Source organism: Brachycentrus maculatus, unplaced genomic scaffold (assembly GCF_059751285.1).
Source record: "Brachycentrus maculatus isolate JH-2025_06_01 unplaced genomic scaffold, ASM5975128v1 h1tg000152l, whole genome shotgun sequence".
Lineage (NCBI taxonomy): Eukaryota > Metazoa > Arthropoda > Insecta > Trichoptera > Brachycentridae > Brachycentrus > Brachycentrus maculatus.
This window is the reverse complement of record NW_028280905.1, coordinates 1,850,832-1,874,277: the sequence shown is the minus strand read 5'-3', so window position 1 is coordinate 1,874,277 and position 23,446 is coordinate 1,850,832. Positions and strand designations below refer to the sequence as shown.

The following is a 23,446-nucleotide window of genomic DNA, read 5'->3' as shown; positions in this document are numbered from 1 at the left end:
TAACACACCCGATGACGTAAAATTTAATGACGTATAGTGGTGTCCGTTTTTTGTTTTATTAAAATATCCATAGTTTAAACCATCATATCTCCCTTAGTTCTCTACAGATTTCAATAAGAATGTTACCGATGGTCTTCTGATTTTTCAGATGAATCAATTAGCCAAACATAACACACGAGAATGATCCATCGACTCACGGTGTCCAGAGGTAACACGCGAGTGTTGCGTCGCGCGAGCCGCGAGCGGCCGGCGCTGGCGGTGAGCGGCGCGCGCACGCGCGGCCGGCGGGCGCCAGTCTCGTCCCAGTCGCCGCGAGGAGCGCTCCCCCGCGACGCTCGCTGTCCGCCGCTGTACGCGTATACCCGCCGCGCCGTGACGTATTTGTGTTGTGTTCTGGTCAAACGAATTTGCCGTCTTACTTTCGTATTAAAAAAGATAAGGTTTATCAACAAAAAAATTCTAATCTGTAATTATAATAATACCATTTTTCAATAAAAGCATTTATAATTTATTTATTTATATTTTTTGTTGTAAAAAAAGGCTAAAAATGAATAAGGCCCGTTTAATAAAACTTTAACCTAGTTATAGAAATAAAAATAAAAATATTTATATACATATAAATATATATATATATATATATATATATATATATATATATATATATATATATATATATATATATATATATATATATATATATATATATTTTGTCCGCCTCCGTAGTGTAATGGTCAGCACGCTCGGCTACCGTTCTGGAGGGCCCAGGTTCGATTCCCAAGGGGGGTAAAATAAATATAAGTGATTTTTTCACTGTCATATTTATTCAATATTACCCTGGACTGGTACCTGAAGCGGAGGGCTGATCACCTTTCCTTCATGTGTAAACGATCAAGATAACACTGCGTTTATATGACGCAGTGCCCTATGCACCATTGGGGTGCGGATAAGGGTTTTATTATTATTATTATTATTATATATATATATATATATATATATATATATATATATATATATATATATATATATATATATATATATATATATATATATATATATATATATATATATATATATATATATATATATATATATATATATATATATATATATATATATATATATATATATATATATATATATATATATATATATATATATATATATATATATATATATATATATATATACATATATATATAACGTGGTAATATTTTCCTTTTGAAAATTAAGTGTAAATAATATGTAAAGTGGGTGTATAATAATAAAATAAACAATGTGTTGCTTTGTAATTAAAGAAACGACAATAAAAGTTTATTCTTAATTAATCTTTACAATAATTTTTATATCTATATGATTCTGACAGTTAATAATATTATCGGAAGTCTTTTGTTTTCTTCTGAGTGACGCATGCGACATCTGTTGGTAGAACTGTTTTATGTAGGTACTATTTGTAGGTACTTAATAAAATGTATGGGTAGGTACCTAGTTATTTTATTACATCTCCCCCCTTGGGGATGAAAATTCATAGTAAAATTTTCACTCGTCCTCCGGATCATCTTCTTGTAGTGAAGGGACTGGTATAAGTTTAGTGATATGATAAAGGTTTGATTTTATTTTTTTGTGACCTGTATCAATTCTGTATATTGAGTTAGAAATTTTTTCAATAATTTTATAAGGTCCAATTTTTAGTTCATCCAATTTTTTTCTGTTTAGCTTGTTTCCATTTTCCACATACACCATGTCTCCCACGTTGAATTCGCAGCCTATTCTATTTTTGTCAAATAATGTTTTATTGTAATTATGTGATTTTATTGTATTTTCAAGCGCTATTTTCCTGTCTCTAATCCAGTCATTATTAGATTTTCCTTGTTTTAATTCGTTGGGTAAAATATTTACATCTGTACCATATAAAAGATAACTTGGGGAAAAGTCAGTGACTGAGTGATTAGTATTATTATATTTATTAACACATTCTTGAGCTATTGTGGTCCATGCTCTTCTTTTCCCTTTTTCATTTATTTTGCATCTGATTTTGTTCACCAATGTTTGATTCAGCCTTTCATTTAGGCCATTTGAGAATGGTGCATTTACTGCAGTGAAGATTATTGGGATCTGCTTGTCATTTAAGAATTCCTTGAATTCTTTCGAGTTTATTCCTGGGTATTGGTCGGTGAGAAGCATACCAATATCCTCGGTTTCTGTTATTTTGATTAGTTTTATAAAATCATTTGCATTCTGAGTTTTCGAGGTTAAAATAAATGCGTATCTTGTAAAGTGATCCACTAAGAGATGTAGATATTTTTTTGTTGATCTTGAACCTCCTAAACCTCCAATTGTGTCTAAAGATATTATTTCAAAAGGCTTTGTGGCCGGGCCTAGATGAGACATAAATCCAAATTTCTTTTGTCCTCTTGATTTATTTTTAATACAAATTTCACAATTTCTACAAATTGTTTTTATGTTTTTCGTCAAATTTTTGGCTGTGTAATGTGGACTAATAGTCTTTTGCATTTGTCCAATTCCAATATGGCATAGGTTTTCATGTATGTCTTTTATGATTTCGATGCTAAACGGTTCTGAAAGAATTATTTTTTCTTTTTTCTTGACCTTTTTAAAATAGACATTGTTTTTTTCAATCCATTTGTTTTTTTTCTGTTGAATTCTTTCATTTTTATTCTGATCTCTTAAAATATCTTCTAATTTAACCAAATTTACAACTTTTAATTGTTCATCTGCATTTTCACTCGATTCTAATACTGGATTCCTGCTTAGACAATCTGCTTCTAAATTCTTCTTTCCTGGATTATATTTTATTTCAAATTCATATTGCGATAAATAATATGTTAAATCACCTAACTCTTCATCGGTCCTAGATTTCAGATTCATATTTTCCAAAGGTTTGTGATCTGAATAAACCGTAAATGATTTACCTATTAACCAGTATTGCCAGTATCTTACTGCTTCCTTAATTGCTAAACATTCTAAATATATTGCTTTTTTTTTCTTCTGGGCTTCATTTAGTTTTTTTGAAAAGTATGCCACTGGTTTTTCTCTACCATCGGGCTGCTTTTGTTTCAAAATGGCCCCAACACCTTCTAAAGAAGCATCGGTATAAATGTTGATTGGTAAATCCTGATCAAAAATTTCTAGAACGGGCTGTGAACAAAGCATGCTTTTTGTTATTTCAAATGCTTTTTGGCATTTATCACACCAAATAAATTTTTGATTTTTCCTTAGTAAGTTATGCAATGGATCTAGTAATATTGCACTCTTTGGTATGTATTCGTGGTAAAAGTTTATTTTCCCCAGAAATTGTCTTACATTTTTTATCGTTTTTGGAACAGGAAAATTCTTTATTGAAATCAAATTATCCTTTACTGGTTTTATTGAATTATTTTGAATTATATGACCTAGATATTTTACCAAGTCTGACGCAAATGCGCATTTTGTAAATTTTAACCTGAAACCTTCCGTTTCGATCGCTTCCAGCAACTGTGTTAGATGTTTAATGTGCTCAGCAAAAGTTTTAGAAAATATAAGAATATCATCTATGTAATTAACGGTGAAATCAGTAAGTTTATACTTTCTTAATATGTTACCTAGTATCCTTTGAAAAATTGCTGGTGAGGTCTTCAATCCAAATGGTAGGCAAGTCCATTGGAAATGTCCTTCTTGTGTAACAAATCCCGTCTTTTTTCTGTCTTCGATTCGTAAAGGAATAGACCAAAACGCTGAGTTTATATCTAGTGTTGAAAAAAATTTGCAATTCCTGGTCTTTATCATTAGGTCTTCAATTAAAGGAAATGGTTGAGCTTGAGGCACTACTATTTTATTCAAGTCTCTGAAATCTATACACAGTCTGGATTTTTTGTTTTCCTCTTTTTTAAATGCCAATGTAACAGGTGCAGCAAATGGACTGTAGGATTCTTCTATTAGCTTATTATCCAGTAATTTTGCAATTTGTTTTTCTATCTCCTTTTTATCTTCTACAGTACATCTGTAAGGCCTCTTACTGCAATATCTGTCTACTAGTAAGTCTATCCTCGCTTCGTATCCACTAACAGTGCCAATATCATATTTGTCTTTTGCAAAAACGGATTTATATTTGCAAATCAGTTCATTTATTTTAGATTTTTGAAATTGATTTAAATGATTTATTTTTATTTCAAAATCTTCTTCTTTTACATGTTCATTATAATTTATTTTGCATTCCTTGCTGTTGTTATTTTCTGTATTTTTAAATTCACTATTTTTAATTTTATATTTTGTAGAAATTTTTTCTACTTTCTTTTTATTTTCATTTTTCAAGCATTGTCTTTGTGTTATTTTTAAGTCTTCATTTTGGATTAGTTTAAATTTTTTTATCATATCTAATCCTATCAAAAAATCATATTTGAAATTTTCTTCATCAATAATATATACATCAACGTTTTTTTCCAATTCAAATATTTTTATTTTCAAAGTCGTCAAACCGTTTGTCTTTTTAACACCATTAATTGTTACTAAATCTGCTTCATTCATATTGTTTCCTTTTCCTTTTAGTTTTAATAACTTAGAATTTATTAGAGAAACATTTGAACCTGAATCGTAAATTCCAAATATTTCAATTTGATCATTTAGTAATAGTTTGACATTTATTAATGGTGTTACTATTCGTTTTTTTGATCGGTTTCGTTTAACTTAGCTTCTATAACTGAATTGTTTACATGTCTGATAGTATTTTTATTATTAAATTTATCATCCTCCTTTGTTCTAAACCAGCACGTTACTTCAGGGTGATATCGAGTTCCCTTATTTAATTTTTCACAAATCTTACATGGACTTTTATCTTTAATTTTACCACTAGTTCTTAGATTTCCATATCTTCTTTGATCCGAAAACCTTTTTTTATTTACAATGTTTTCGTGTTTTTTTACTTCATTGAATAAATCGACTGTATCTTCTAATTTTTCTCTATCAATCATATTAATTATAAATTCTGGTAAACCAGCCACAATAAGATCTACTAAGGTACCCATGTCGATCGTTCTTCTCATCTCCAACAAAAGTTTTTCCTTCCTTATGGCATAGTCTAACAAGGAACCGTCGTTATATTTAAAAGATAATGCAAACATTACATGGTTCCATCCCTTGTTTGTAAATGTTTTACAAAAGTTGTTTTTCCATACTATCCATTCTGAGTTCATGGAAAATTTTATCATCATCGAACTGTACCAATCTTCACAACTTTTATCCATAAACAATCTTAATATTTCAATTTTTTTCTCATCCGTTGTCACCTCAAAACGTATACATTCTTTTTCAAAAATATCCATCCACTGGTTTGCATTAGGATTTTTGCTTGTAAATTTTTCAATGATGAACTTCTCTGAAATATCTTTTAAATTTTGATGTTTGCTTACCTGAGCATTTTGTATTAATTTTTCTAGTAAGTTTTGTAATGTTTGAGGAGCAGTATCCATTTTTATTTTTATTTTGTTTCTTTATTTTTGATTAACAAAATTGTCGTTTTATAACGTGGTAATATTTTCCTTTTGAAAATTAAGTGTAAATAATATGTAAAGTGGGTGTATAATAATAAAATAAACAATGTGTTGCTTTGTAATTAAAGAAACGACAATAAAAGTTTATTCTTAATTAATCTTTACAATAATTTTTATATCTATATGATTCTGACAGTTAATAATATTATCGGAAGTCTTTTGTTTTCTTCTGAGTGACGCATGCGACATCTGTTGGTAGAACTGTTTTATGTAGGTACTATTTGTAGGTACTTAATAAAATGTATGGGTAGGTACCTAGTTATTTTATTACATATATATATATATATATATATATATATTTTTTTTTTTTTTTTAATCCTTGTATTAAACATTTATACGCGACAAATTTAACGAGTTTAATTTTATTACCGAAATCTGTAAAGGTACCAATTTAAAATAAATATAAAATTTCTTAGCTTTTTTATTTTTATTCCAAAGGATTTTACGAGTTTTCACCTAAAAATATGCGGCTTTTTCTTAGGTTATGCAAACTTTATCTTAACGTGTGAAATTAGCTTATGGCGCATAAAACTGGTTCGTTGAAACTAAGTGAAGGTCTAGTGGGTGCAAGAAAAGTGCGGTGCAGTGTAGTGCAGTGAGTGCAGGCCGAGTGCAGGCCGGGTGCAGGCCGGGTGCAGGCGGAGTGCAGGCCGGGTGCGCAGCCGGGGGCCAGGCGGGACATGTGAGAAGGCAGGGGCGCTCAGGCGGCTCGCGCCATGGGGCTCCAGCCCCGCCCGCTGCTGGCACTCGCGCTGCTGCTCTGTACCGCGGGTAAATCTCCACCACTTTGTCTCAGTAATTAATCCGCTTACTATATTTCGTTTAAGTATAAATAATATAAAGTTATTACCGAAAGTGACCAAACATATAAGACTGATAAGTTTATCCGAGAACCTGAAGTGTAGATCTGGACCCTTTATATCACATATGCAATTATAATAAATGTAACACTACGGTCTTACAATGCGGTATACAATAGTATCTGCTTCTGGGTGCTGATAAGTCTGTTTTGTTAATAATATTAACTAAACAGAGACTTATCAGTACCCAATATTGTATTGACAAATTTATCTCTTTGTCCATTTATTTAAATTTCACGAATGCTCTTTTCAGGTATGTTAATAAATATATCAACTATTTTGTATTTTAGGTATAATAAAGTTAGTATAATTTGCCGTTTTAATATAATTTTCCAAACACTTCGATTCCTCGATAATCAAACCTCTTACCGTAAAAAAGAACTACCATATAAGTCTTCTTCTTCTTATTTTTGAAGATCCTTAGGATATGTTTGTACTTCCGCTTGTCGCTCTTGGGATGTTGACTCCCAGCTGTCTTTCCACCTTTTTGGAGGTCTGCCTGGGATTCGGCGTCCTTCAGGGTTTCCTTGAAGGGCGATACGTGGAAGTCTGTCTTCTGACATTCGGTTTACATGCTCATTGTCGTCCCCATTCACGATATCCTCCGTCTTACACATGCTCCGGATGTCTGTTTCTTACTCGGTCTCGCAATGTGTTTCCGGTTATGGATCGGAGAGTCTTCGAAGTCGAGACTTTGTTCTAGAAGTATCTGCTCTTGCCTCAATCCCATATGTGGCTATTGGTCGGACACATATCTTCATTTTACTTTCTATTCTCGTGTGTTTGTTCCTCCACACCGAGTTTCTGAGGCATCCGGATATAACTGTAGCCTTGTTGATTTGTTTTTGAGTTTCACCATAGAGATCACCGTAGCTGCTAACGTCAAGTCCAAGCAATCGGACCACTTGTATAACTAATGTTTTATATTATATATTCAGTATATCATCAAATAGTTAAGTTATTACGAGTAGAGCTGGGACTTTTATTTTACATTATTGTTTTTTTCTCAGAATTGTTTCTTTGACAGGTAAATTCATCATGTGTGTAAAAAAATCTATGTCGCAATATTTATAACGACATAGACTGCGCTAACTTAAATACTATTACAACAATAAAGTATACGTATTAATAACGTGTAATAAAGCATACATAGCAAGTAAGTATACGTATCAAAGTACATGACATACTATAAAATATATGCATAGAAGGGTAAAAAAAGTAAAGATAGCATAATAAGAGTAATACAAATAAGGTATTGGAACGCAAAGCTATCGTAAGAATATTATATTCACATGTCGTTTAAATGTACAGACATCAGACATTGCTGTTTGAAATGAGTGAAGTTAGTGTTGAATATATCTAAGTATATGATTTATAGTACTGTTTGCAAGAAATTGATTTCTACGCACGGGTATTTTGTTTTACTTTGACAACAGTATAACAGTGAGTTGGCGCGTATTTCTATGTATTAGGTACTCGAATGTTTACAAGTAGCAGGTTAGAACAATTTATCATAGAATTTAATCATTTTAATAACAATTGTAGGTCGTTTAGTTTTCTTCTGTTTTTAAAGTTTGAATACTAAGATCTTTCCTGAATCATGGAAAATACACACATTTAAATTTTCTAAATTACCTACTCTCTTATTTTATTTAAATCTCTTCAGTAATCTATTTCAAACGACCGAGAACAGATTAGTTTTACTTATTGGTCAATGTTTGTACCTTAGACAGTTATTTAAAATTAGTAGATGGGTGTACATTTTTTCGACAAAAGTTTTAAAATAAAATATAAAATTACGAGAAATTGAAGTGTGAACAATATATAATACAGTGAAACCTCTATCTATCGTTTTTAAAGGGACCTATTAAAATAAACTATGAATGCGGGAAAACAATGAATGCGGGATTAAGAGGTCAATACGCAATTATTGTAGATACGACCGAGTAAAGATACCGTCCGTCCTCCCAATCTGCATAACCATTCGTAGGCTAAAATTCTAAGAAGAATACATGTTTCAGATGCATAACTATTTATTTAAAAAAAATACAAACCTGAATAGAATTTTAAAATATCTTTTTTAACTGTTTTATTTTCGTAAGTCAATAGTATACCATATTTTCGGCTTTGCAAATTGTATTTATCAGCATCGGTTATTGAATGTGTGTCGTAGAAAGTTTTCTTTCAAAGAGTGTGCACGCTTCTGGAAATGCAGGTACAGGCAGCGGCTCCTTTTCATCAATATCGACCTCTCCTACTATCGGTTACACAAGCTTTCGATAGTTTCTATTCCATAAGTTGCCGTTGAATGTAAGAAAATTGAAAAGAATGTAAAAAAACAGACAAAATGTATCAAATATGCAGCTTAATTCGAACGATAAATGCGGTAAATGGTGATACAGAAACGATCGATGCGGTATAGTTTAGTATGAAATTCATTCGGGATAGAAGAAATAAACGACATATCCGGGAAAACGATTATACGAGGAACGATAGATAGAGGTTTCACTGAATATGTAATTACATTACTAAAAAAATATGATTGAATGAATTGTAAATATTATGGGATTAGGTAAAAATTTGAAGGGAAGTAATGAAAAGAATAACTTGTTGAATAGAATAATAACGACTTTTTGACTTACTTAAAAACCAAATTTGTCTTTAAAGCAAAAATACAAGCAATTAACAAATACATTCGTAATTCCTGTACCAAAAGTTTGATTATTTTGATTTTTATTAAATTAACTACCAAAAGTCGACTTTTCGCTGCCAACCGTAAGCGACCAAACACCGATTAGTCGGTTTTTATACCCTTTGTACTGGAAAAAATTCTCACAATTATGTACCATATATCACTTTATCAATTTAAAAATTTAACTATTAATTTAAATAGGATATTTACTACGAACTAGGAATTTTTAAAAATAAGCATGTTAAAATTTTACATGTTGAAAACAATATTTTGAATAAATACAAATGTATCTGGAATGAATCACATATATTTTTCTTATTCATTCCAGAGTTCACCTTGACGGAAAAGAGATTTGATTTTTCGAGAGAAAGAGTATTTTTTCTTGAGAAGTGTGTTGCAATTAGCTATGATCAGTAAAACACAGGACCAAAATTATATGTATCTAATCAACTTAATCAACTTATCTAAGTTAGGTTAACTTTGAACGTTTTTAATTCACTGCTTTATTTATGATATCGGTATGAAAGTAAAGTTGAAGATGATAGGAAGATTAAGAAAACTGATTTTAGTGCACCATTTACCCTGTTCACACTATTCACTCTTCTTTCTATCTATTTATTTCCATCCCTAGAAAACATACTTCCCAAATACAAAAAAATCATATTGTACTTGTTTCGTAATTTCCCCGAATACCAATATTTCACACTTAGATCTACATTCATCTCTTTCAAAAACCATATTTTCGGATATGTCAACATTCATCAACAAATCGCTTTTTGCAGACATAACACATAACTTATACTTTTGTCACCAACATCTACAGTTTTCTTTTATTTTATCGCTGTATTTAGAACAAAATAACGTTGCTTACATTTTAATAAAATCTATTATATTTATATATACATAATATCGTTAACAGTTATTTGTGAATTTGTAAAATTTAACATTTCATTTTATCTAAACATAGGTGAAAAAGTAAATTGAGATGACACATTGAAGTCTGAATATTAAAATGACTTACGACCCGTTATAAGGTTATCGAAGGATTAATTTATACAATAGTAATATAATTTACACAATAGTAATATATTCTGTCCGCCTCCGTAGTGTAATGGTCAGCACGCTCGGCTACCGTTCTGGAGGTCCCGGGTTCGATTCCCAAGGGGGGTAAAATAAATATAAGTGATTTTTTCACTGTAATATTTATTCAATATTACCATGGACTGGTACCTGAAGCGGAGGGCTGATCACCTTTCCTTCATGTGTAAACGATCAAGATAACACTGCGTTTATGTGACACAGTGCCCTATGCACCATTGGGGTGCGGATAAGGGTTTTATTATTAATATAATTTAAAATCGATGTTAAAAAAATTGTACATATGTTGCAAGTTACAACATACTATTCTTTAAAAAAAAAAAGTTACATCTATGGGTAAAATCAGTAAATTAGCAGAAATCTTCATAAATGGACATGAAAATCTTTTTCTAATTATTCAATTTACTGGAAAACGGTTGAAAATATCATAATTCTATTTTCACTATAAGTACGTAGACAATTTATCTTATTCATAATTCCTTCTCCGTCTTATTCCTCATTACCCATGTTTCACTAGGGTTGTTACCCTAGTGAAACTATAACTCAACCATCGAGGTGCCTGCTGATCCATCGTGTGGGGGATCCTTCTCTCCAGGCTTCCGATCATAACCAGTCGTTCCAGGCTATCCTCATTGCTACGCGCAACGTGTCCAAACAACTGGAGAATCCGTCGGCTACAGACATTCGAGTGTAGTTTCTGGCGAATGGACTCTTTGGTACGTCTAGCTGTCCATGGTATACGGAGTATGCACCTCCAACACCACATTTCGAAAGCGTAAATTTTTATCCTTTCTGCTGCTTTTATGGTCCATGTTTCAGCCACATAGAGAAAAATGGAATGCACCAAGCTCCAGACAAGCTTTATCTTGGTGTTTTAACTCACACTCCGGTCTTTCTAGATTTTGTGTAGCCTAGACATGGCACTTTTGGTGATGACGATACGACGTCTGATCTCTCCTTCGTAAGTTCCTTCATTGCTGATTTGAGATACAAGGAACTGAAACTCGTTTATTATGTCTCAACCTTCGTGTGAGTTTCCGAGATCACCAAACTTTTGGAAGAGATCCTTTGTTGTGATATATTTATTTTCTGCTTCCATCTCAGCACAGATACATACCTAAAACTTGTTTGTTTTTGTCCCATCTGCACTGTTTTTGTCTTGAGTACTCTTGTCTGGCTTCTGCAGATGAGGTCCCTTTTATTCTCATGGATTTCCGCTCTATAGAGCGGATGGAATGTATCCCATGTGGAGTCTGATATCCAAGATATCTTCTTTTCGTTTCTCGACTCCTGATACTTCATTGCAGTCTTAACAATTTTATCCTTGAGACTGTTCCAACGCTGTTCGACATTTTCGGAGCAATTTACGTTAAAATCAACGTCTTGTTTCCTGATTTCTGGAACTCAATGAAGAGTTTTAACGTTTTTAACTTATTCCTTTTTATGATTTTGAATTTTACTCTGATTTGTGCAGTAAACAGATTATGATCAGAGCCGAAATTCTGCATCAGGATAAGTTTTAACATTACTTACTGATGACCCTCAGCGGCTATTCATCATGATGTAATCAATCTGGTTGCGACATCTATCACCCGGTGATATTCATGTGTATAGACGTCTGGTGTGCCGTTTAAATTAGGTATTCATGATTGTCATTTTTCTTCAATAGCAAATTGGATCAAACGTTCACATTATCATTTTGTATCATTTCGGGTGCCAATTCCATAATGGCCAACTGCACCTTCAAGGTAACTGTTTGATCCAACTTTTGCATTTAGATAACCAATAACCAGTGTTATTACTTTATCGAGTATTTGAACCAGCGCACATAGGGGCAAGATGACTAAAAAATCGGACACAATTCACTGGGTGCATTTAATACAATATTTTAGGTTTAACTTGATTAGTTACGGGTAAGAGTAATGAAACAACATAATTTCTTGGTGTTTTAAACAGAAAAAAAATCAAATACAAAATTCAACACATTTTTGGTGATGACGAACTATCGTCATCACTTTCATTCATGTTATAAAGCAAAATATTTGGCGAAATAAGGAAATTTAAATTTGGGAAATGTTTTATTTGTTTCTATGGTAATTGTCTAAGGCTTGTAATGAGGGGATCAGACGAAAAAATCATTAAATTAAAAAAATCCTCATTACAGTTTTCTGGAGAGCATTTTCTCGTATCACGGTATTTTTTTGAAATCTTTGTTTCTAGCCTCTTGGGCCTCTTCCGATAATTTACCGACTGGTAACAACGCAGCTGAAATCACCTCTGGCCCATGAATTAGAATCTTATGCACAGTAAGGGGCGTGTTAAATTAAGGATAATTTTTCACGAAATTCTAAGCAGTAGCAAGATAGTACTTCCTTAAATTCCGCATTTGAATATCATAACCACTAGATAGAACCACTAAAATAGTGTGCTTTCGTTTTATTAAATTTGTATCTACTCCCGTGATCTCAGATGTCAAATCTGCGTCACAGTAGAAACGCCTGACGGTATTACCGTCATTAGAATTTCCGAACGCTGACTTCGGCTGATTAACTTTTAATTCCATCGCTTTTTGAAATCTTTTTGTATCTTAACTTTATTTTCGGCTATAATTTTCTTATCTTGGTTCCGTGCTTGCCATTTTTTTATTGGAAGTTTATAGCCTATATGTAAAAGACATTCCTTAAGAGTCTTATAAAATTATATTGCTGCCTTGTTAGTTTGGCTTCAACAATTACTGAAAGGGCTTCTTTCCCAGATATCTGCCTTGTTTATACTTGGACGCACGCCTATTGTTATTGGAACACCAGCACATTTGCGAGAACTTCCTGCACACGTTTACAGAAGAACTCAGACCAATAAAACGAGAAATTGTGTTGCGCTCGTTTCCAACATTTTTGCTATAGATCCTATTCGTACAAAGTGGAAATGCCGGTTGTTTAGTGATTTAAGTAATATTAAATACAATTTGTTACAAAACTCCAAAGATATAATAAAATTACTTGCATGGAACCGGTATCAGGTAAAACTTGCTTATAAAATTAACAATGAACCCACGTTTAAAAAATAGATAATCATGTATAAATTTAAAAATAATAGTTCAAAGCTTCTAAACCTACGATATAACATAAACCAGTGGAAAAGAATCTAATGTAATTTAAAATACCTTTTTCGACACTTGTTTCTTCAAATTGATGGCAGAGACTATCGACACCCTTCATATTTTTAGAGACAATCGGTAATTATTTCGAAATGTTTTACCAATTTTAACAAAGTAACTTAAGTGTTTCATTCAATATTAATGCAGAGTAGAAATATTTGTAGTGAATAGTGGTGTAGATTCTTTTATTAATATTTCTAAAGGATTTATGAAACGAATTACTAGACAAAATATTTCACACCCAACGGCTTACTAGTGCCAATCAAATTCTTCGTTTGAAGATTTCTATGAAATTTGTTTCGGAATAATTATTACTTCTTGCAAAGTATGTTGTAAGTGTTTACCCTCCAACGCAGTGTTCTTTTAAAATTCACCCTCCATGTCAAGACGAAGAATAAAATATATCAACAGAACTGATTACCAAAATATATTTTGAAATTCAACGAAATAGTTTCATCTCACGAGCTATAAACGTATTGCTCTAAACCACCCATTAGTGACCTAGCAGCCCGTTGCATTCTGAAAGCGTACAACATTAATTAAGCTTCGAATGATGCATCATCTTACACTGATTTTTAGACTGGTAGGAAAATATTACTGAATCACCCAATATTTAAATTGATATCTGACAAATATATTCAATAATTTGTCACACGAAAGAAGGAGGAAATCTGTCGTTTTGGACCTCTCACATCATACTCAAGTAGTTAAAAGGACAATGAAAACCTTGAAAGAAGCTTTACTTACATTATGCAGAAAATAATTTTATATAAAAACTCAGATAAAGTATCGAAAAGCCAAGAAATATTGAAAGCAATAAGGATTTTTGCCAGCATAAATTATTTTATAATAATTCTTCACACACTTTACAAGAAAACACCTTTCCAGCTAATGGAAATACAAATCGCCAAAAACACACTTCATGAAAAATTCATAGAATTACAGTATCAAAAACAAAGAAACACATCAAACATACCAACACTAAGTTTTGTTAAATAAACTTTTAGCGGTTCGTAATAAAGCTCTTTAACCTACTGCCATTATCCATAAAATCTCCAGGGTTTATAAAATAACTGGATAATAGAAATGGTTAGATATGAAACAGATTGCGTCATTCAGCCACGTCATCTATAATTGCACGGCTCATGATTGAAAAAGAACTCACTAATAATTTAATGATCAAATATTGTAAAATAAGCTATTGGCACGCGAAAACCCAGTCGGGCACATTTTTTTTTAACTATATTAAATTGTTCATATTTCTCAAGTAAATAATTGAATTGTTGGCAACAAGGTTAAGTTGAGTTTTTGGTGGATTCGGAAAAAAATTGTCCATTAATGAGCTGCTAAAACTTGGCACACCATCAATTCGGTTCTGTACTGTGCACAATATGACCGTTTGAATGAAGCAACCAGAAGGAATAACCCGAATTGGAGTTGTGTTCCATCGTGACAGTGCGCGGCTACACACATTCTTGATGACTCGGAACAAATTGACGGAACTCGGTTGGGAAGTTTTGATACATCCACCGTATAGTCCGGATCTTGCACCGTTTGATTATCATTTGTTTCGGTTCCTCCAAAACTTTCTTGACGGTGAAAAATTGGCCGACCGAAGAGCCGCTGAAAATCACTTGGCCAAGTTTTTCGACGATAAACCGCAGAAGTTCTACGCTGAAGGAATTATGAAGCTCCTCGAAAAATGGAAAAAAGGTTACAGATAATATTGGTCTATATTTACTTAATGTAAATTGATTTTCAATAAAGAAAATTTTATAAGTAAAATGTAAATCTGTTTTTAAATCACTAAACATATTTTATTATAACTGAATTATAATGTCTACCGGTTTCGAAGCTAACCGCTTCTTCATCAAGACTAAAAAAAGAAAAAAATTGTTCGTAATTGTACCAAAACACCGCAGATACTTTTTTATATGACCCAATAGTATAACGTAAGTGAAAACTTTTTCCGTGACTAATTTTTACTTACAATAAAAAGTGTAAAAAAGGTGAGATAAATAAAATAGAAATAAAGTAACAAATGTTGGCATACCAATGAGACTGGAACAGGGTAATTATAGACAAGTCAAGTATATTTCGTAATTAAGGAATTGCGAAAAATCTTCTCTTGCCGTGTATTTTTTCTTTCGGTCATTTGAAAAAGATAAGACTTAAATATTTACCGTGACTCATTAACAATTTTTGATTTTTTGTTTAGTTCAAACAATCCTTAAAATCATTCAGCATTCATTTTCTCTTTCTACCCACACCTTATGCTTGATAACAAAACAAATGTGGAAGTTAAATAAATACATCTTTTTTAATTACACATAAAATAATAAAACTTAGTCTTGAAAAACTACATTTACTCTATAAAAGTTGAATTCCCTTTGTCAAAAGTTGGGTACACTAACGCTCAGTAATCGGAAAGTCTCTAATGACGTTCTCTTGAAGGTCTGTTATAATATTTCTTTATTTTACGACTTTTTCATTCTATCCATAACATATAGATTTATTAATGTAATGGAACTGTCCAGAGCGATTTCTCATTTTTTGTGATTTATTTTACTAGTAAATGAGTTATAATACTTTTTCTTCAATAATTTATAATGAAATTTAATATATTATATATCAATATGATCCACGAAGTTAATGCTTTCAATATTCAAAACAAATACAATATAGTTGATGTTTTTTGATAAATTCATATTATTATAGGAGTTCAATAGAATGTTCATCACTCGATGTAGCACATCGGGCGTCCGAGTCTGCCAGACTACAGGTACGAGTAGCTCCGCTCTTCTCAATTACTATAGTCTAGTTCGCCGGCATCGTAAAATAAAACTGATTGGTCCTCGTTGAATTGACATTATGGGAGTAATTTCCTAAGCGATGAAAATACATTTGTTAAGATATTTAATAGAGAACTTATTTAATAATATTGAACCACAAAAAGTTAAAGGAAATGAACGACTCGAGGCACTTCATGTACCGTACCGCTCGCGATAACTCTTTCGATCTTATCTTTTTTAAATCAAACACTTATCACTAAATGAGTTTTATTTAATTGCACACGACTAGTTCCGAAAACTTGAGTTTTATTTCATTACTATAAAACACATTTAGTAGTATTATATACTTAAGTGTTTAATTTTTAAAAAATCAACATGTCATTCCATAAAGTTAATGCTGAATAAATAAATAATATATTTCTACATATTTTGTTTCCGGCGCATCTCACACGACCAGAGTATAGTAAAATGTCTCGCAGACCGAACATGGTTAGATAAAAAAATAAATTTTAATCCACTTCAACGTAAAATCAATCGAATTCGAAGCGAATAGAGCGTGCGTGCGTGTACCGTGAATGAGAATATGAGAATAGTGGGTGTTGCAGGCGCAGATAGTCCCACGGGCGCAGCGGGCAATAGCGCCTCGCGTCGCTTCCTCACGGAGTTCCTGCAGGAGCCCCCCGCCGTGGCGGACGCGCCGCAGTTCGACCTCTCCGTGCCCTCCAACCTCACGGGACTCGTGGGGCAGCCGGTCCGCCTGCTGTGCAGAGTCAGGGCGCTCGGAAACCGAACCGTGAGTCCGCTTTCCTATTGCGACACCACACGCAGCCCGCCCGACGGTAGCGCGTTAACCGACTTCTTCACTCGACAGGTGTCGTGGATGAGGCATCGAGACACGCACCTGCTCACCGTGGGTCGCTACACCTACACTTCCGACCAGCGTTTCGAAGCTCAGCACAGCCCTCACTCCGAGGAGTGGGCGCTGCGTATCCGGCCCGCGCAGCGCCGGGACTCGGGCACCTACGAGTGCCAGGTCAGCACGACTCCGCCCATCGGCCATCACGTGGTTCTCAGTGTAGTCGGTGAGTAACTTTTACGTTTCGTAGTGTAAAGGCAAAGGAGTATATCTGTCAAAGGAGCAAAAACAAACATGTGGAATTAAATAACTCATTTGTTTTATGTATTTTTATATGTACATATCTTAATTAATAAAACTGAATAAGTATTGCAACTACAGCTGTATCCTTTTGCCAGATTCCGTATCTCCGAAGGGGTTTTCCTATGTAGAATTATTAAACTATTTTTCCAAGAGCCTTTTCTATATTTTTGAAATGTTATTTCATGTACATTTTGAAATTCTGTTTGTCGTGTATTCGTTATAAGTATATAAAAAAGTTAAATGAAGTACTTCTCTAAATGTGTCTAATGTCCATTGTGTTGCCAAGAACCAGAGACGGAGATTCTGGGCGGCCCCGAGTTGTTCATCAACCTCGGGTCCACCATCAACCTCACGTGCCTCGTGCGCCACGCCCCGGAGCCTCCGCCTTCCATCACGTGGTCACACGGGGATCAGGTACTGGCTCGCGGAGCACCTATCCAATATTTCGCACTTCCAAAATCTGCCTACATATCTCAACTGCATATGTCGCGTTACTAGATTATCAACTTCGACTCTGCGCGAGGTGGGATAAGCCTGGTCACCGAGAAGGGGGCGGCCTCGAGTAGCAGACTGCTGGTGCAGCGGGCGGGTCCCCGGGACTCCGGCCACTACACGTGCGCCCCGTCCAACGCACCCCCGGCGACCGTGCGGGTACACATCTTGAATGGTATGTTTACAACATTATACACCATCAAAACTAATAATTCACACACACACACATACATATATATATATATATATATATATATATATATATATATATATATATATATATATATATATATATATATGTATATATATGTATATATATGTATATATATATATATATATATATATATATATATATATATATATATATATATATATATATATCTATATATTATATATATATATATATATATATATATATATATATATATATATATATATATATATATATATATATATATATATATATATATATATATATATATATATATATATATATATATATATCTATATATTTATATATATATATATATATATATATATATATATATATATATATATATATATATATATATATATATAAATATAAATATATATTTATATATATATATATATATATATATATAAATATAAATATATATATTTATATATATATATATATATATATATATATATATATATATATATATATATATATATATATATATATATATATATATTGTATAAGTATATACATTTTGTCGTAGCAAACATTACAAACATTACTGAGCATAAGATTCCCCGATGGCATATTACCGTTCGAGCGAACAATAGGAATCAAAAGCATCTCTCTAAATGTGCGTTGTTTTTTTAAGCATTGAAAACCTCCCACTAACTAACTAACTAACTAACCATCACGCCGCTTCCCCGCAGGGGTAGGCAGAGAGAATCGAACGCCACACCACTCTGTCTTTGCAAACATTCTTTGCCTCTTCTACATTCATGCATCTCCTCATACATACCCGACGATTATTACGACTCCTGACCCGGCCTCTTTCAAGTATTTGACATACCTGATTGTGCCAAGTTTTCCTCGGTCGTCCTCTGCTTCTTTTTCCAACTACATTCGCTCCATAAATTTGTTTAACCGTTCTTTCTTCACTCATACGCTCCACATGTCCAATCCATCTCAACACACCTTTCTTAATTTTATCGATAATGCTTATCTCAGCCTTACATTTTTTCCTTATTTCATCATTCGAACATCTATCAAACATCGTTTTGCCACACATTCGTCTGAGGGATCGCATTTCGACTGCATTCAGTCTGCTTTCATCCTTCTTTTGCCAACTCCATGCTTCGCTTCCATACATAAGGGTTGGGACCAGAACTCCATTGTGTACTGCCAGTTTAGCTTCCGCTGATAGATTTTTATTTGCTAAAACTGATTTTAGTGCACCATTCACTCTGTTCCCAGCATTCACTCTCCTTTCTATGTCTTTATCAATCTTTCCATCCCTAGAAAACATACTACCCAAATATATGAAATCATTTACCTGTTCCAAAATCTCCCCATTTACCAATATTTCACACTCAGATCTACATTCATCTCTTTCAAAAACCATGATTTTGGATTTGCTAACATTCATCAATAAATCACTCCCACTACCTTCTCAAATCGTATGCAGAGGCTTTAGGCTTCCTGTCAGATTCACACTTGTAATAATAACGATAGCTCCCAACTCGCACTTGAGTATGTTGTCTTCAGCAAGTAGTGCGCATGTGGTTGAACATGACAATTTTGGACTTGATAAATCGAGCACACACTGCTCGCCGTGTTCCTCACTCTGTTGTGCCAGTAGTCGTGCGCAGAGACCTCTCGAACACCGTTCTCGGAGCTTCTCCATCCATCACTGTCTCTAGCCCGCGACTCCCAGTCACCATCGATTCCCGCCAACCTCAACGTGGCGTTCAGTCGGTTCTTCCTTCTTGGTACTTCCTGTACTGCCCTCCTCGGTTTCGCCTTCCTTCGAGAAGCTCACTAAACAAAACAACTTTGGGCAGGCGCGAGTCATCCATACGAATGACATGTCCCGCCCATCTGAGCCGAGCCATCGCTATAGATGAACACCAAGATTGGCAGTGAAATATATTAAAAGCTAGTTAGTTCCGTTAGTCGGTTGAATTTGAGTTCCAAACCGACGCCGACGTTGGCTGATACGCAGAAGCCTACTGTTAACACCCACACGGTATGTTTCCCTCCGCCTCCCTGCCCATATCTCCATCTGTGTATGACAAGGAACACCACTTGCAGGAGAACACCCAGCGGCCATGCACGGCGAGGCGGCGCCCTCGGGCTCGTGCGGCCTGCTGCAGGCGTGCCTCGTGCTGCACGTGCTCGTGCTGCTGGCGCGCCGCCCCCGCCCCCTTCCTCGATTCCCCCACAAAGAGGAGAATCATAGTACTTTTATAAAATAACCACAGTTCCTTAAGACCTCCGAGTGACGTGATTAACGAAGGACTTTTTTTTAAAATTGGTACAAAATATGAAAATTGACATTTATGGTATATTATTAAGCCAATTTTAAAATATGAAATCGAAAAAAATCAAATGTGATAAAAAATATTATTGATTCTCGATTCGATTGAGTACCTACGAGTATTGTATAATTCAAGTAGATATAAAATAATTATCAAAGTCTGTACATTGTATGTTCAAAGAACTTTTATATTAAATATTTGTGTTATTTTATAAAATATGTATTATTTTGTTATATTTTTTTAAGGTATCAAAAAAAAACAACAACAAACATAAATACTATAAAAATTCAAAGTGAGTGTACTTTTCTATTATATTTAAAAATTAAATAAACCGATATCCTTATTCTACCATTCCATCAAAACATTTACGAATGTAAATACTATTACATAATTTATGATAGGTATGGTTATGAATACCGAGTAAACTTATTCCGGATGTTTTTTTTATATAATGGCTTTGATAATGACATTACAAATATTTTGGTGCAGATTAGCTGTCATATCTTCATCCTCTCTATTGTTATTCACCTGTAAAATATGTAAATCTTACTTCACTTTACCGTTGAACTGTGTAATTCCTACCGACTATTGTAAATAAAACATTGTGTTACGAAGAAAACTATATTTTCTCTGACTTTCTCTGTTCTCCAACTCCTGAAACTGAATTTTATGTCCATAAGTGCATAGTACTTCACTGCTATACAAGTTCATGTTACAATTAGCTCGGATTACATACATGACCCCCGCAATAACATTACGGAGTAGGTACACTAGAGTAACGATTCCCTAATCTGTAAATAACAATCGAATCCAGCTCCGTTTACTTAGTACTTCACTGCTATACAAGTTCATGTTACAATTAGCTCGGATTACATACATGACCCCCGCAATAACATTACGGAGTAGGTACACTAGAGTAACGATTCCCTAATCTGTAAATAACAATCGAATCCAGCTCCGTTTACTTAGTACTTCACTGCTATACAAGTTCATGTTACAATTAGCTCGGATTACATACATGACCCCCGCAATAACATTACGGAGTAGGTACACTAGAGTAACGATTGCCTAATCTGTAAATAACAATCGAATCCAGCTCCGTTTACATAGTACTTCACTGCTATACAAGTTCATGTTACAATTAGCTCGGATTACATACATGACCCCCGCAATAACATTACGGAGTAGGTACACTAGAGTAACGATTGCCTAATCTGTAAATAACAATCGAATCCAGCTCCGTTTACATAGTACTTCACTGCTATACAAGTTCATGTTACAATTAGCTCGGATTACATACATGACCCCCGCAATAACATTACGGAGTAGGTACACTAGAGTAACGATTCCCTAATCTGTAAATAACAATCGAATCCAGCTCCGTTTACTTAGCGAAATTCAATTCGTAACTATTCATTGAAATCCGTTTTGTAATGTATATGAAGCATTTTTATTAAGCTTCTCAAACGTTAAATTGTACATATTGTGATTACACCGAAACGTGATTTAATTGTCATGTACGTGTTAATTAAATAAAATAAATATTAAGCATGCTTATGTAACAGAACACCTTATTCTATTCGCTGGAAAGTGTTAGAAACCATAATGTAAAAAGCCCTTAAGGAATAAAGAAAGGGTTTTGTGAGTAAATTCAGCAATTCGTATTCCCCTCGTAGAAAGATCCGCTTCCCCTCTCCTTCTCTGAGCAGTCACACGTCCTCTAAAACAGCCTTCATTCTGCTCCTGTATTACGCTTTATGCCCCAAGATTTCCTTTGTACACAAATACAGATGAACTATAAACGAGAGAATACAATTTAAACGGAAAATACTTATTTCCTACTGCTATATACATATACATATATATATGTATATACACACACACACATATATGAATAGAGGGTATTTTTTTTAAAGTTTGATTTTTAAACTGGTAACATTGTTGACAGACTGTCAATATGACAGTTCACAGTTGATTTGTAGTCAGCACGTTTTGCAATTTCAAATTTTATTTTCAAAATAGTTTTTCCCATTTTATTTTGAAAATCATGGTTCGGTTCGCCAAACTCATCGTGTACTATATCCATTTAACCTAATTTTAGGCTAAATGGCTGTCAATAAGCAGCATTGCCGGATTAGGAGCCGAGAAAACCCAAAACCTTTGTCGACAGGCCCTTATATACATTAAAAGTCACTGTTTGGTGTGCTTTATGGGTAGGTGAAATCATTGTCCCATATTTTTATAAGACGATGCCGGCCAGAATGTTACGGTCAATGGAGAGCGCTACAGAACCATGATTGCTGACTTCTTCGTACATCAGTTGAAAGGCATTGATGTGACAGAGCTGTGATTTTAACAAGATGGCGCAACTTGCCACACGGTGGGTGCCGCCATCAATTTATTGCAGGAAATTTTGGTGAGCGCATAATTTTACGTAATGGACTTTTGAACTGGCCTCCACGATGCGATGATGTGATCTCACACCATCGTGGAGGCCTTTTTAGATTACTTTCTTTGGGGGTATGCGAACTCACTAGTCTATGCTAAGAACCCTATTCATTAAGCGGAACATTTTTTCCCATAGAAATTAATGTAAAATACGATAGTGCGTTCCACGCCGAAAGAATATAGTTTAGATTTTAATTTATTTTGATAAATATATGAATTCATGACAAATAATGAATCCTTTTTAATTAAAAAAACTTTTTGTCGACCCTTTAAAATTTGTCGAAAATGTGTCATAGCATTATCATCGAATAAATTTGCAGCACGAATCCACCTTTTTATCAGGGTGATGCTTCTTAAGGTGCGATGGAACAGTTTCCCATGCTTTCAGCATTTCTCTTATTGTACTAGAGGATATATATATATATATATATATATATATATATATATATATATATATATATATATATATATATGCCCTCCTACTTCCTCCTCCTCCAGTAACTAGCTCACCTCCATAATTTCTTGCTGCGAAACGTCTTCATAATATCTTCGGTGGTCAGCTCTTGACTGTGCTCTTTCACAAGCTCTTCAATATCGTTGTTAATCACCTCGAGTCTCATGATATTGGCCAATGATACAACACATTCGTTTACATACACTCGCTGGCCAAAGTTTTATACAAGCAGAA

General features: G+C 33.7%; 1 protein-coding gene across 5 annotated transcripts; it reads left to right on the top strand.

The window, feature by feature from the left end:
• Nucleotides 1–305: 305 nt before the first annotated feature.
• LOC148308745 (zwei Ig domain protein zig-8-like) lies at nucleotides 306–20,934 on the top strand. 5 transcript variants are annotated; one of them, XM_088261220.1, is made up of 7 exons: nucleotides 306–440; nucleotides 5,982–6,314; nucleotides 16,736–16,935; nucleotides 17,014–17,224; nucleotides 17,594–17,715; nucleotides 17,800–17,968; nucleotides 20,084–20,934. In XM_088261220.1, exons 2-7 carry the CDS (start codon nucleotides 6,260–6,262, stop codon nucleotides 20,245–20,247), a joined length of 921 nt encoding a protein of 306 aa, XP_088117346.1. In that variant the 5' UTR covers nucleotides 306–440; nucleotides 5,982–6,259; the 3' UTR covers nucleotides 20,248–20,934. The 5 variants fall into 5 exon arrangements, with proteins under 5 accessions (XP_088117346.1, XP_088117347.1, XP_088117343.1 ...); XM_088261221.1 differs by having other exon boundaries at nucleotides 16,748–16,935; nucleotides 17,588–17,715; nucleotides 20,084–20,929; XM_088261217.1 differs by having other exon boundaries at nucleotides 17,588–17,715; nucleotides 20,084–20,880.
• Nucleotides 20,935–23,446: the final 2,512 nt, after the last annotated feature.

Coding starts and splice junctions, on each gene's coding strand:
- LOC148308745 (XM_088261217.1), top strand. CDS start 6,260: ATGGGGCTCCAGCCCCGCCCGCTGCTGGCACTCGCGCTGCTGCTCTGT. Junction 17,716..17,799: donor CGTGGTCACACGGGGATCAG/GTACTGGCTCGC, acceptor TCGCGTTACTAG/ATTATCAACTTCGACTCTGC. Junction 17,969..20,083: donor GCGGGTACACATCTTGAATG/GTATGTTTACAA, acceptor CACCACTTGCAG/GAGAACACCCAGCGGCCATG.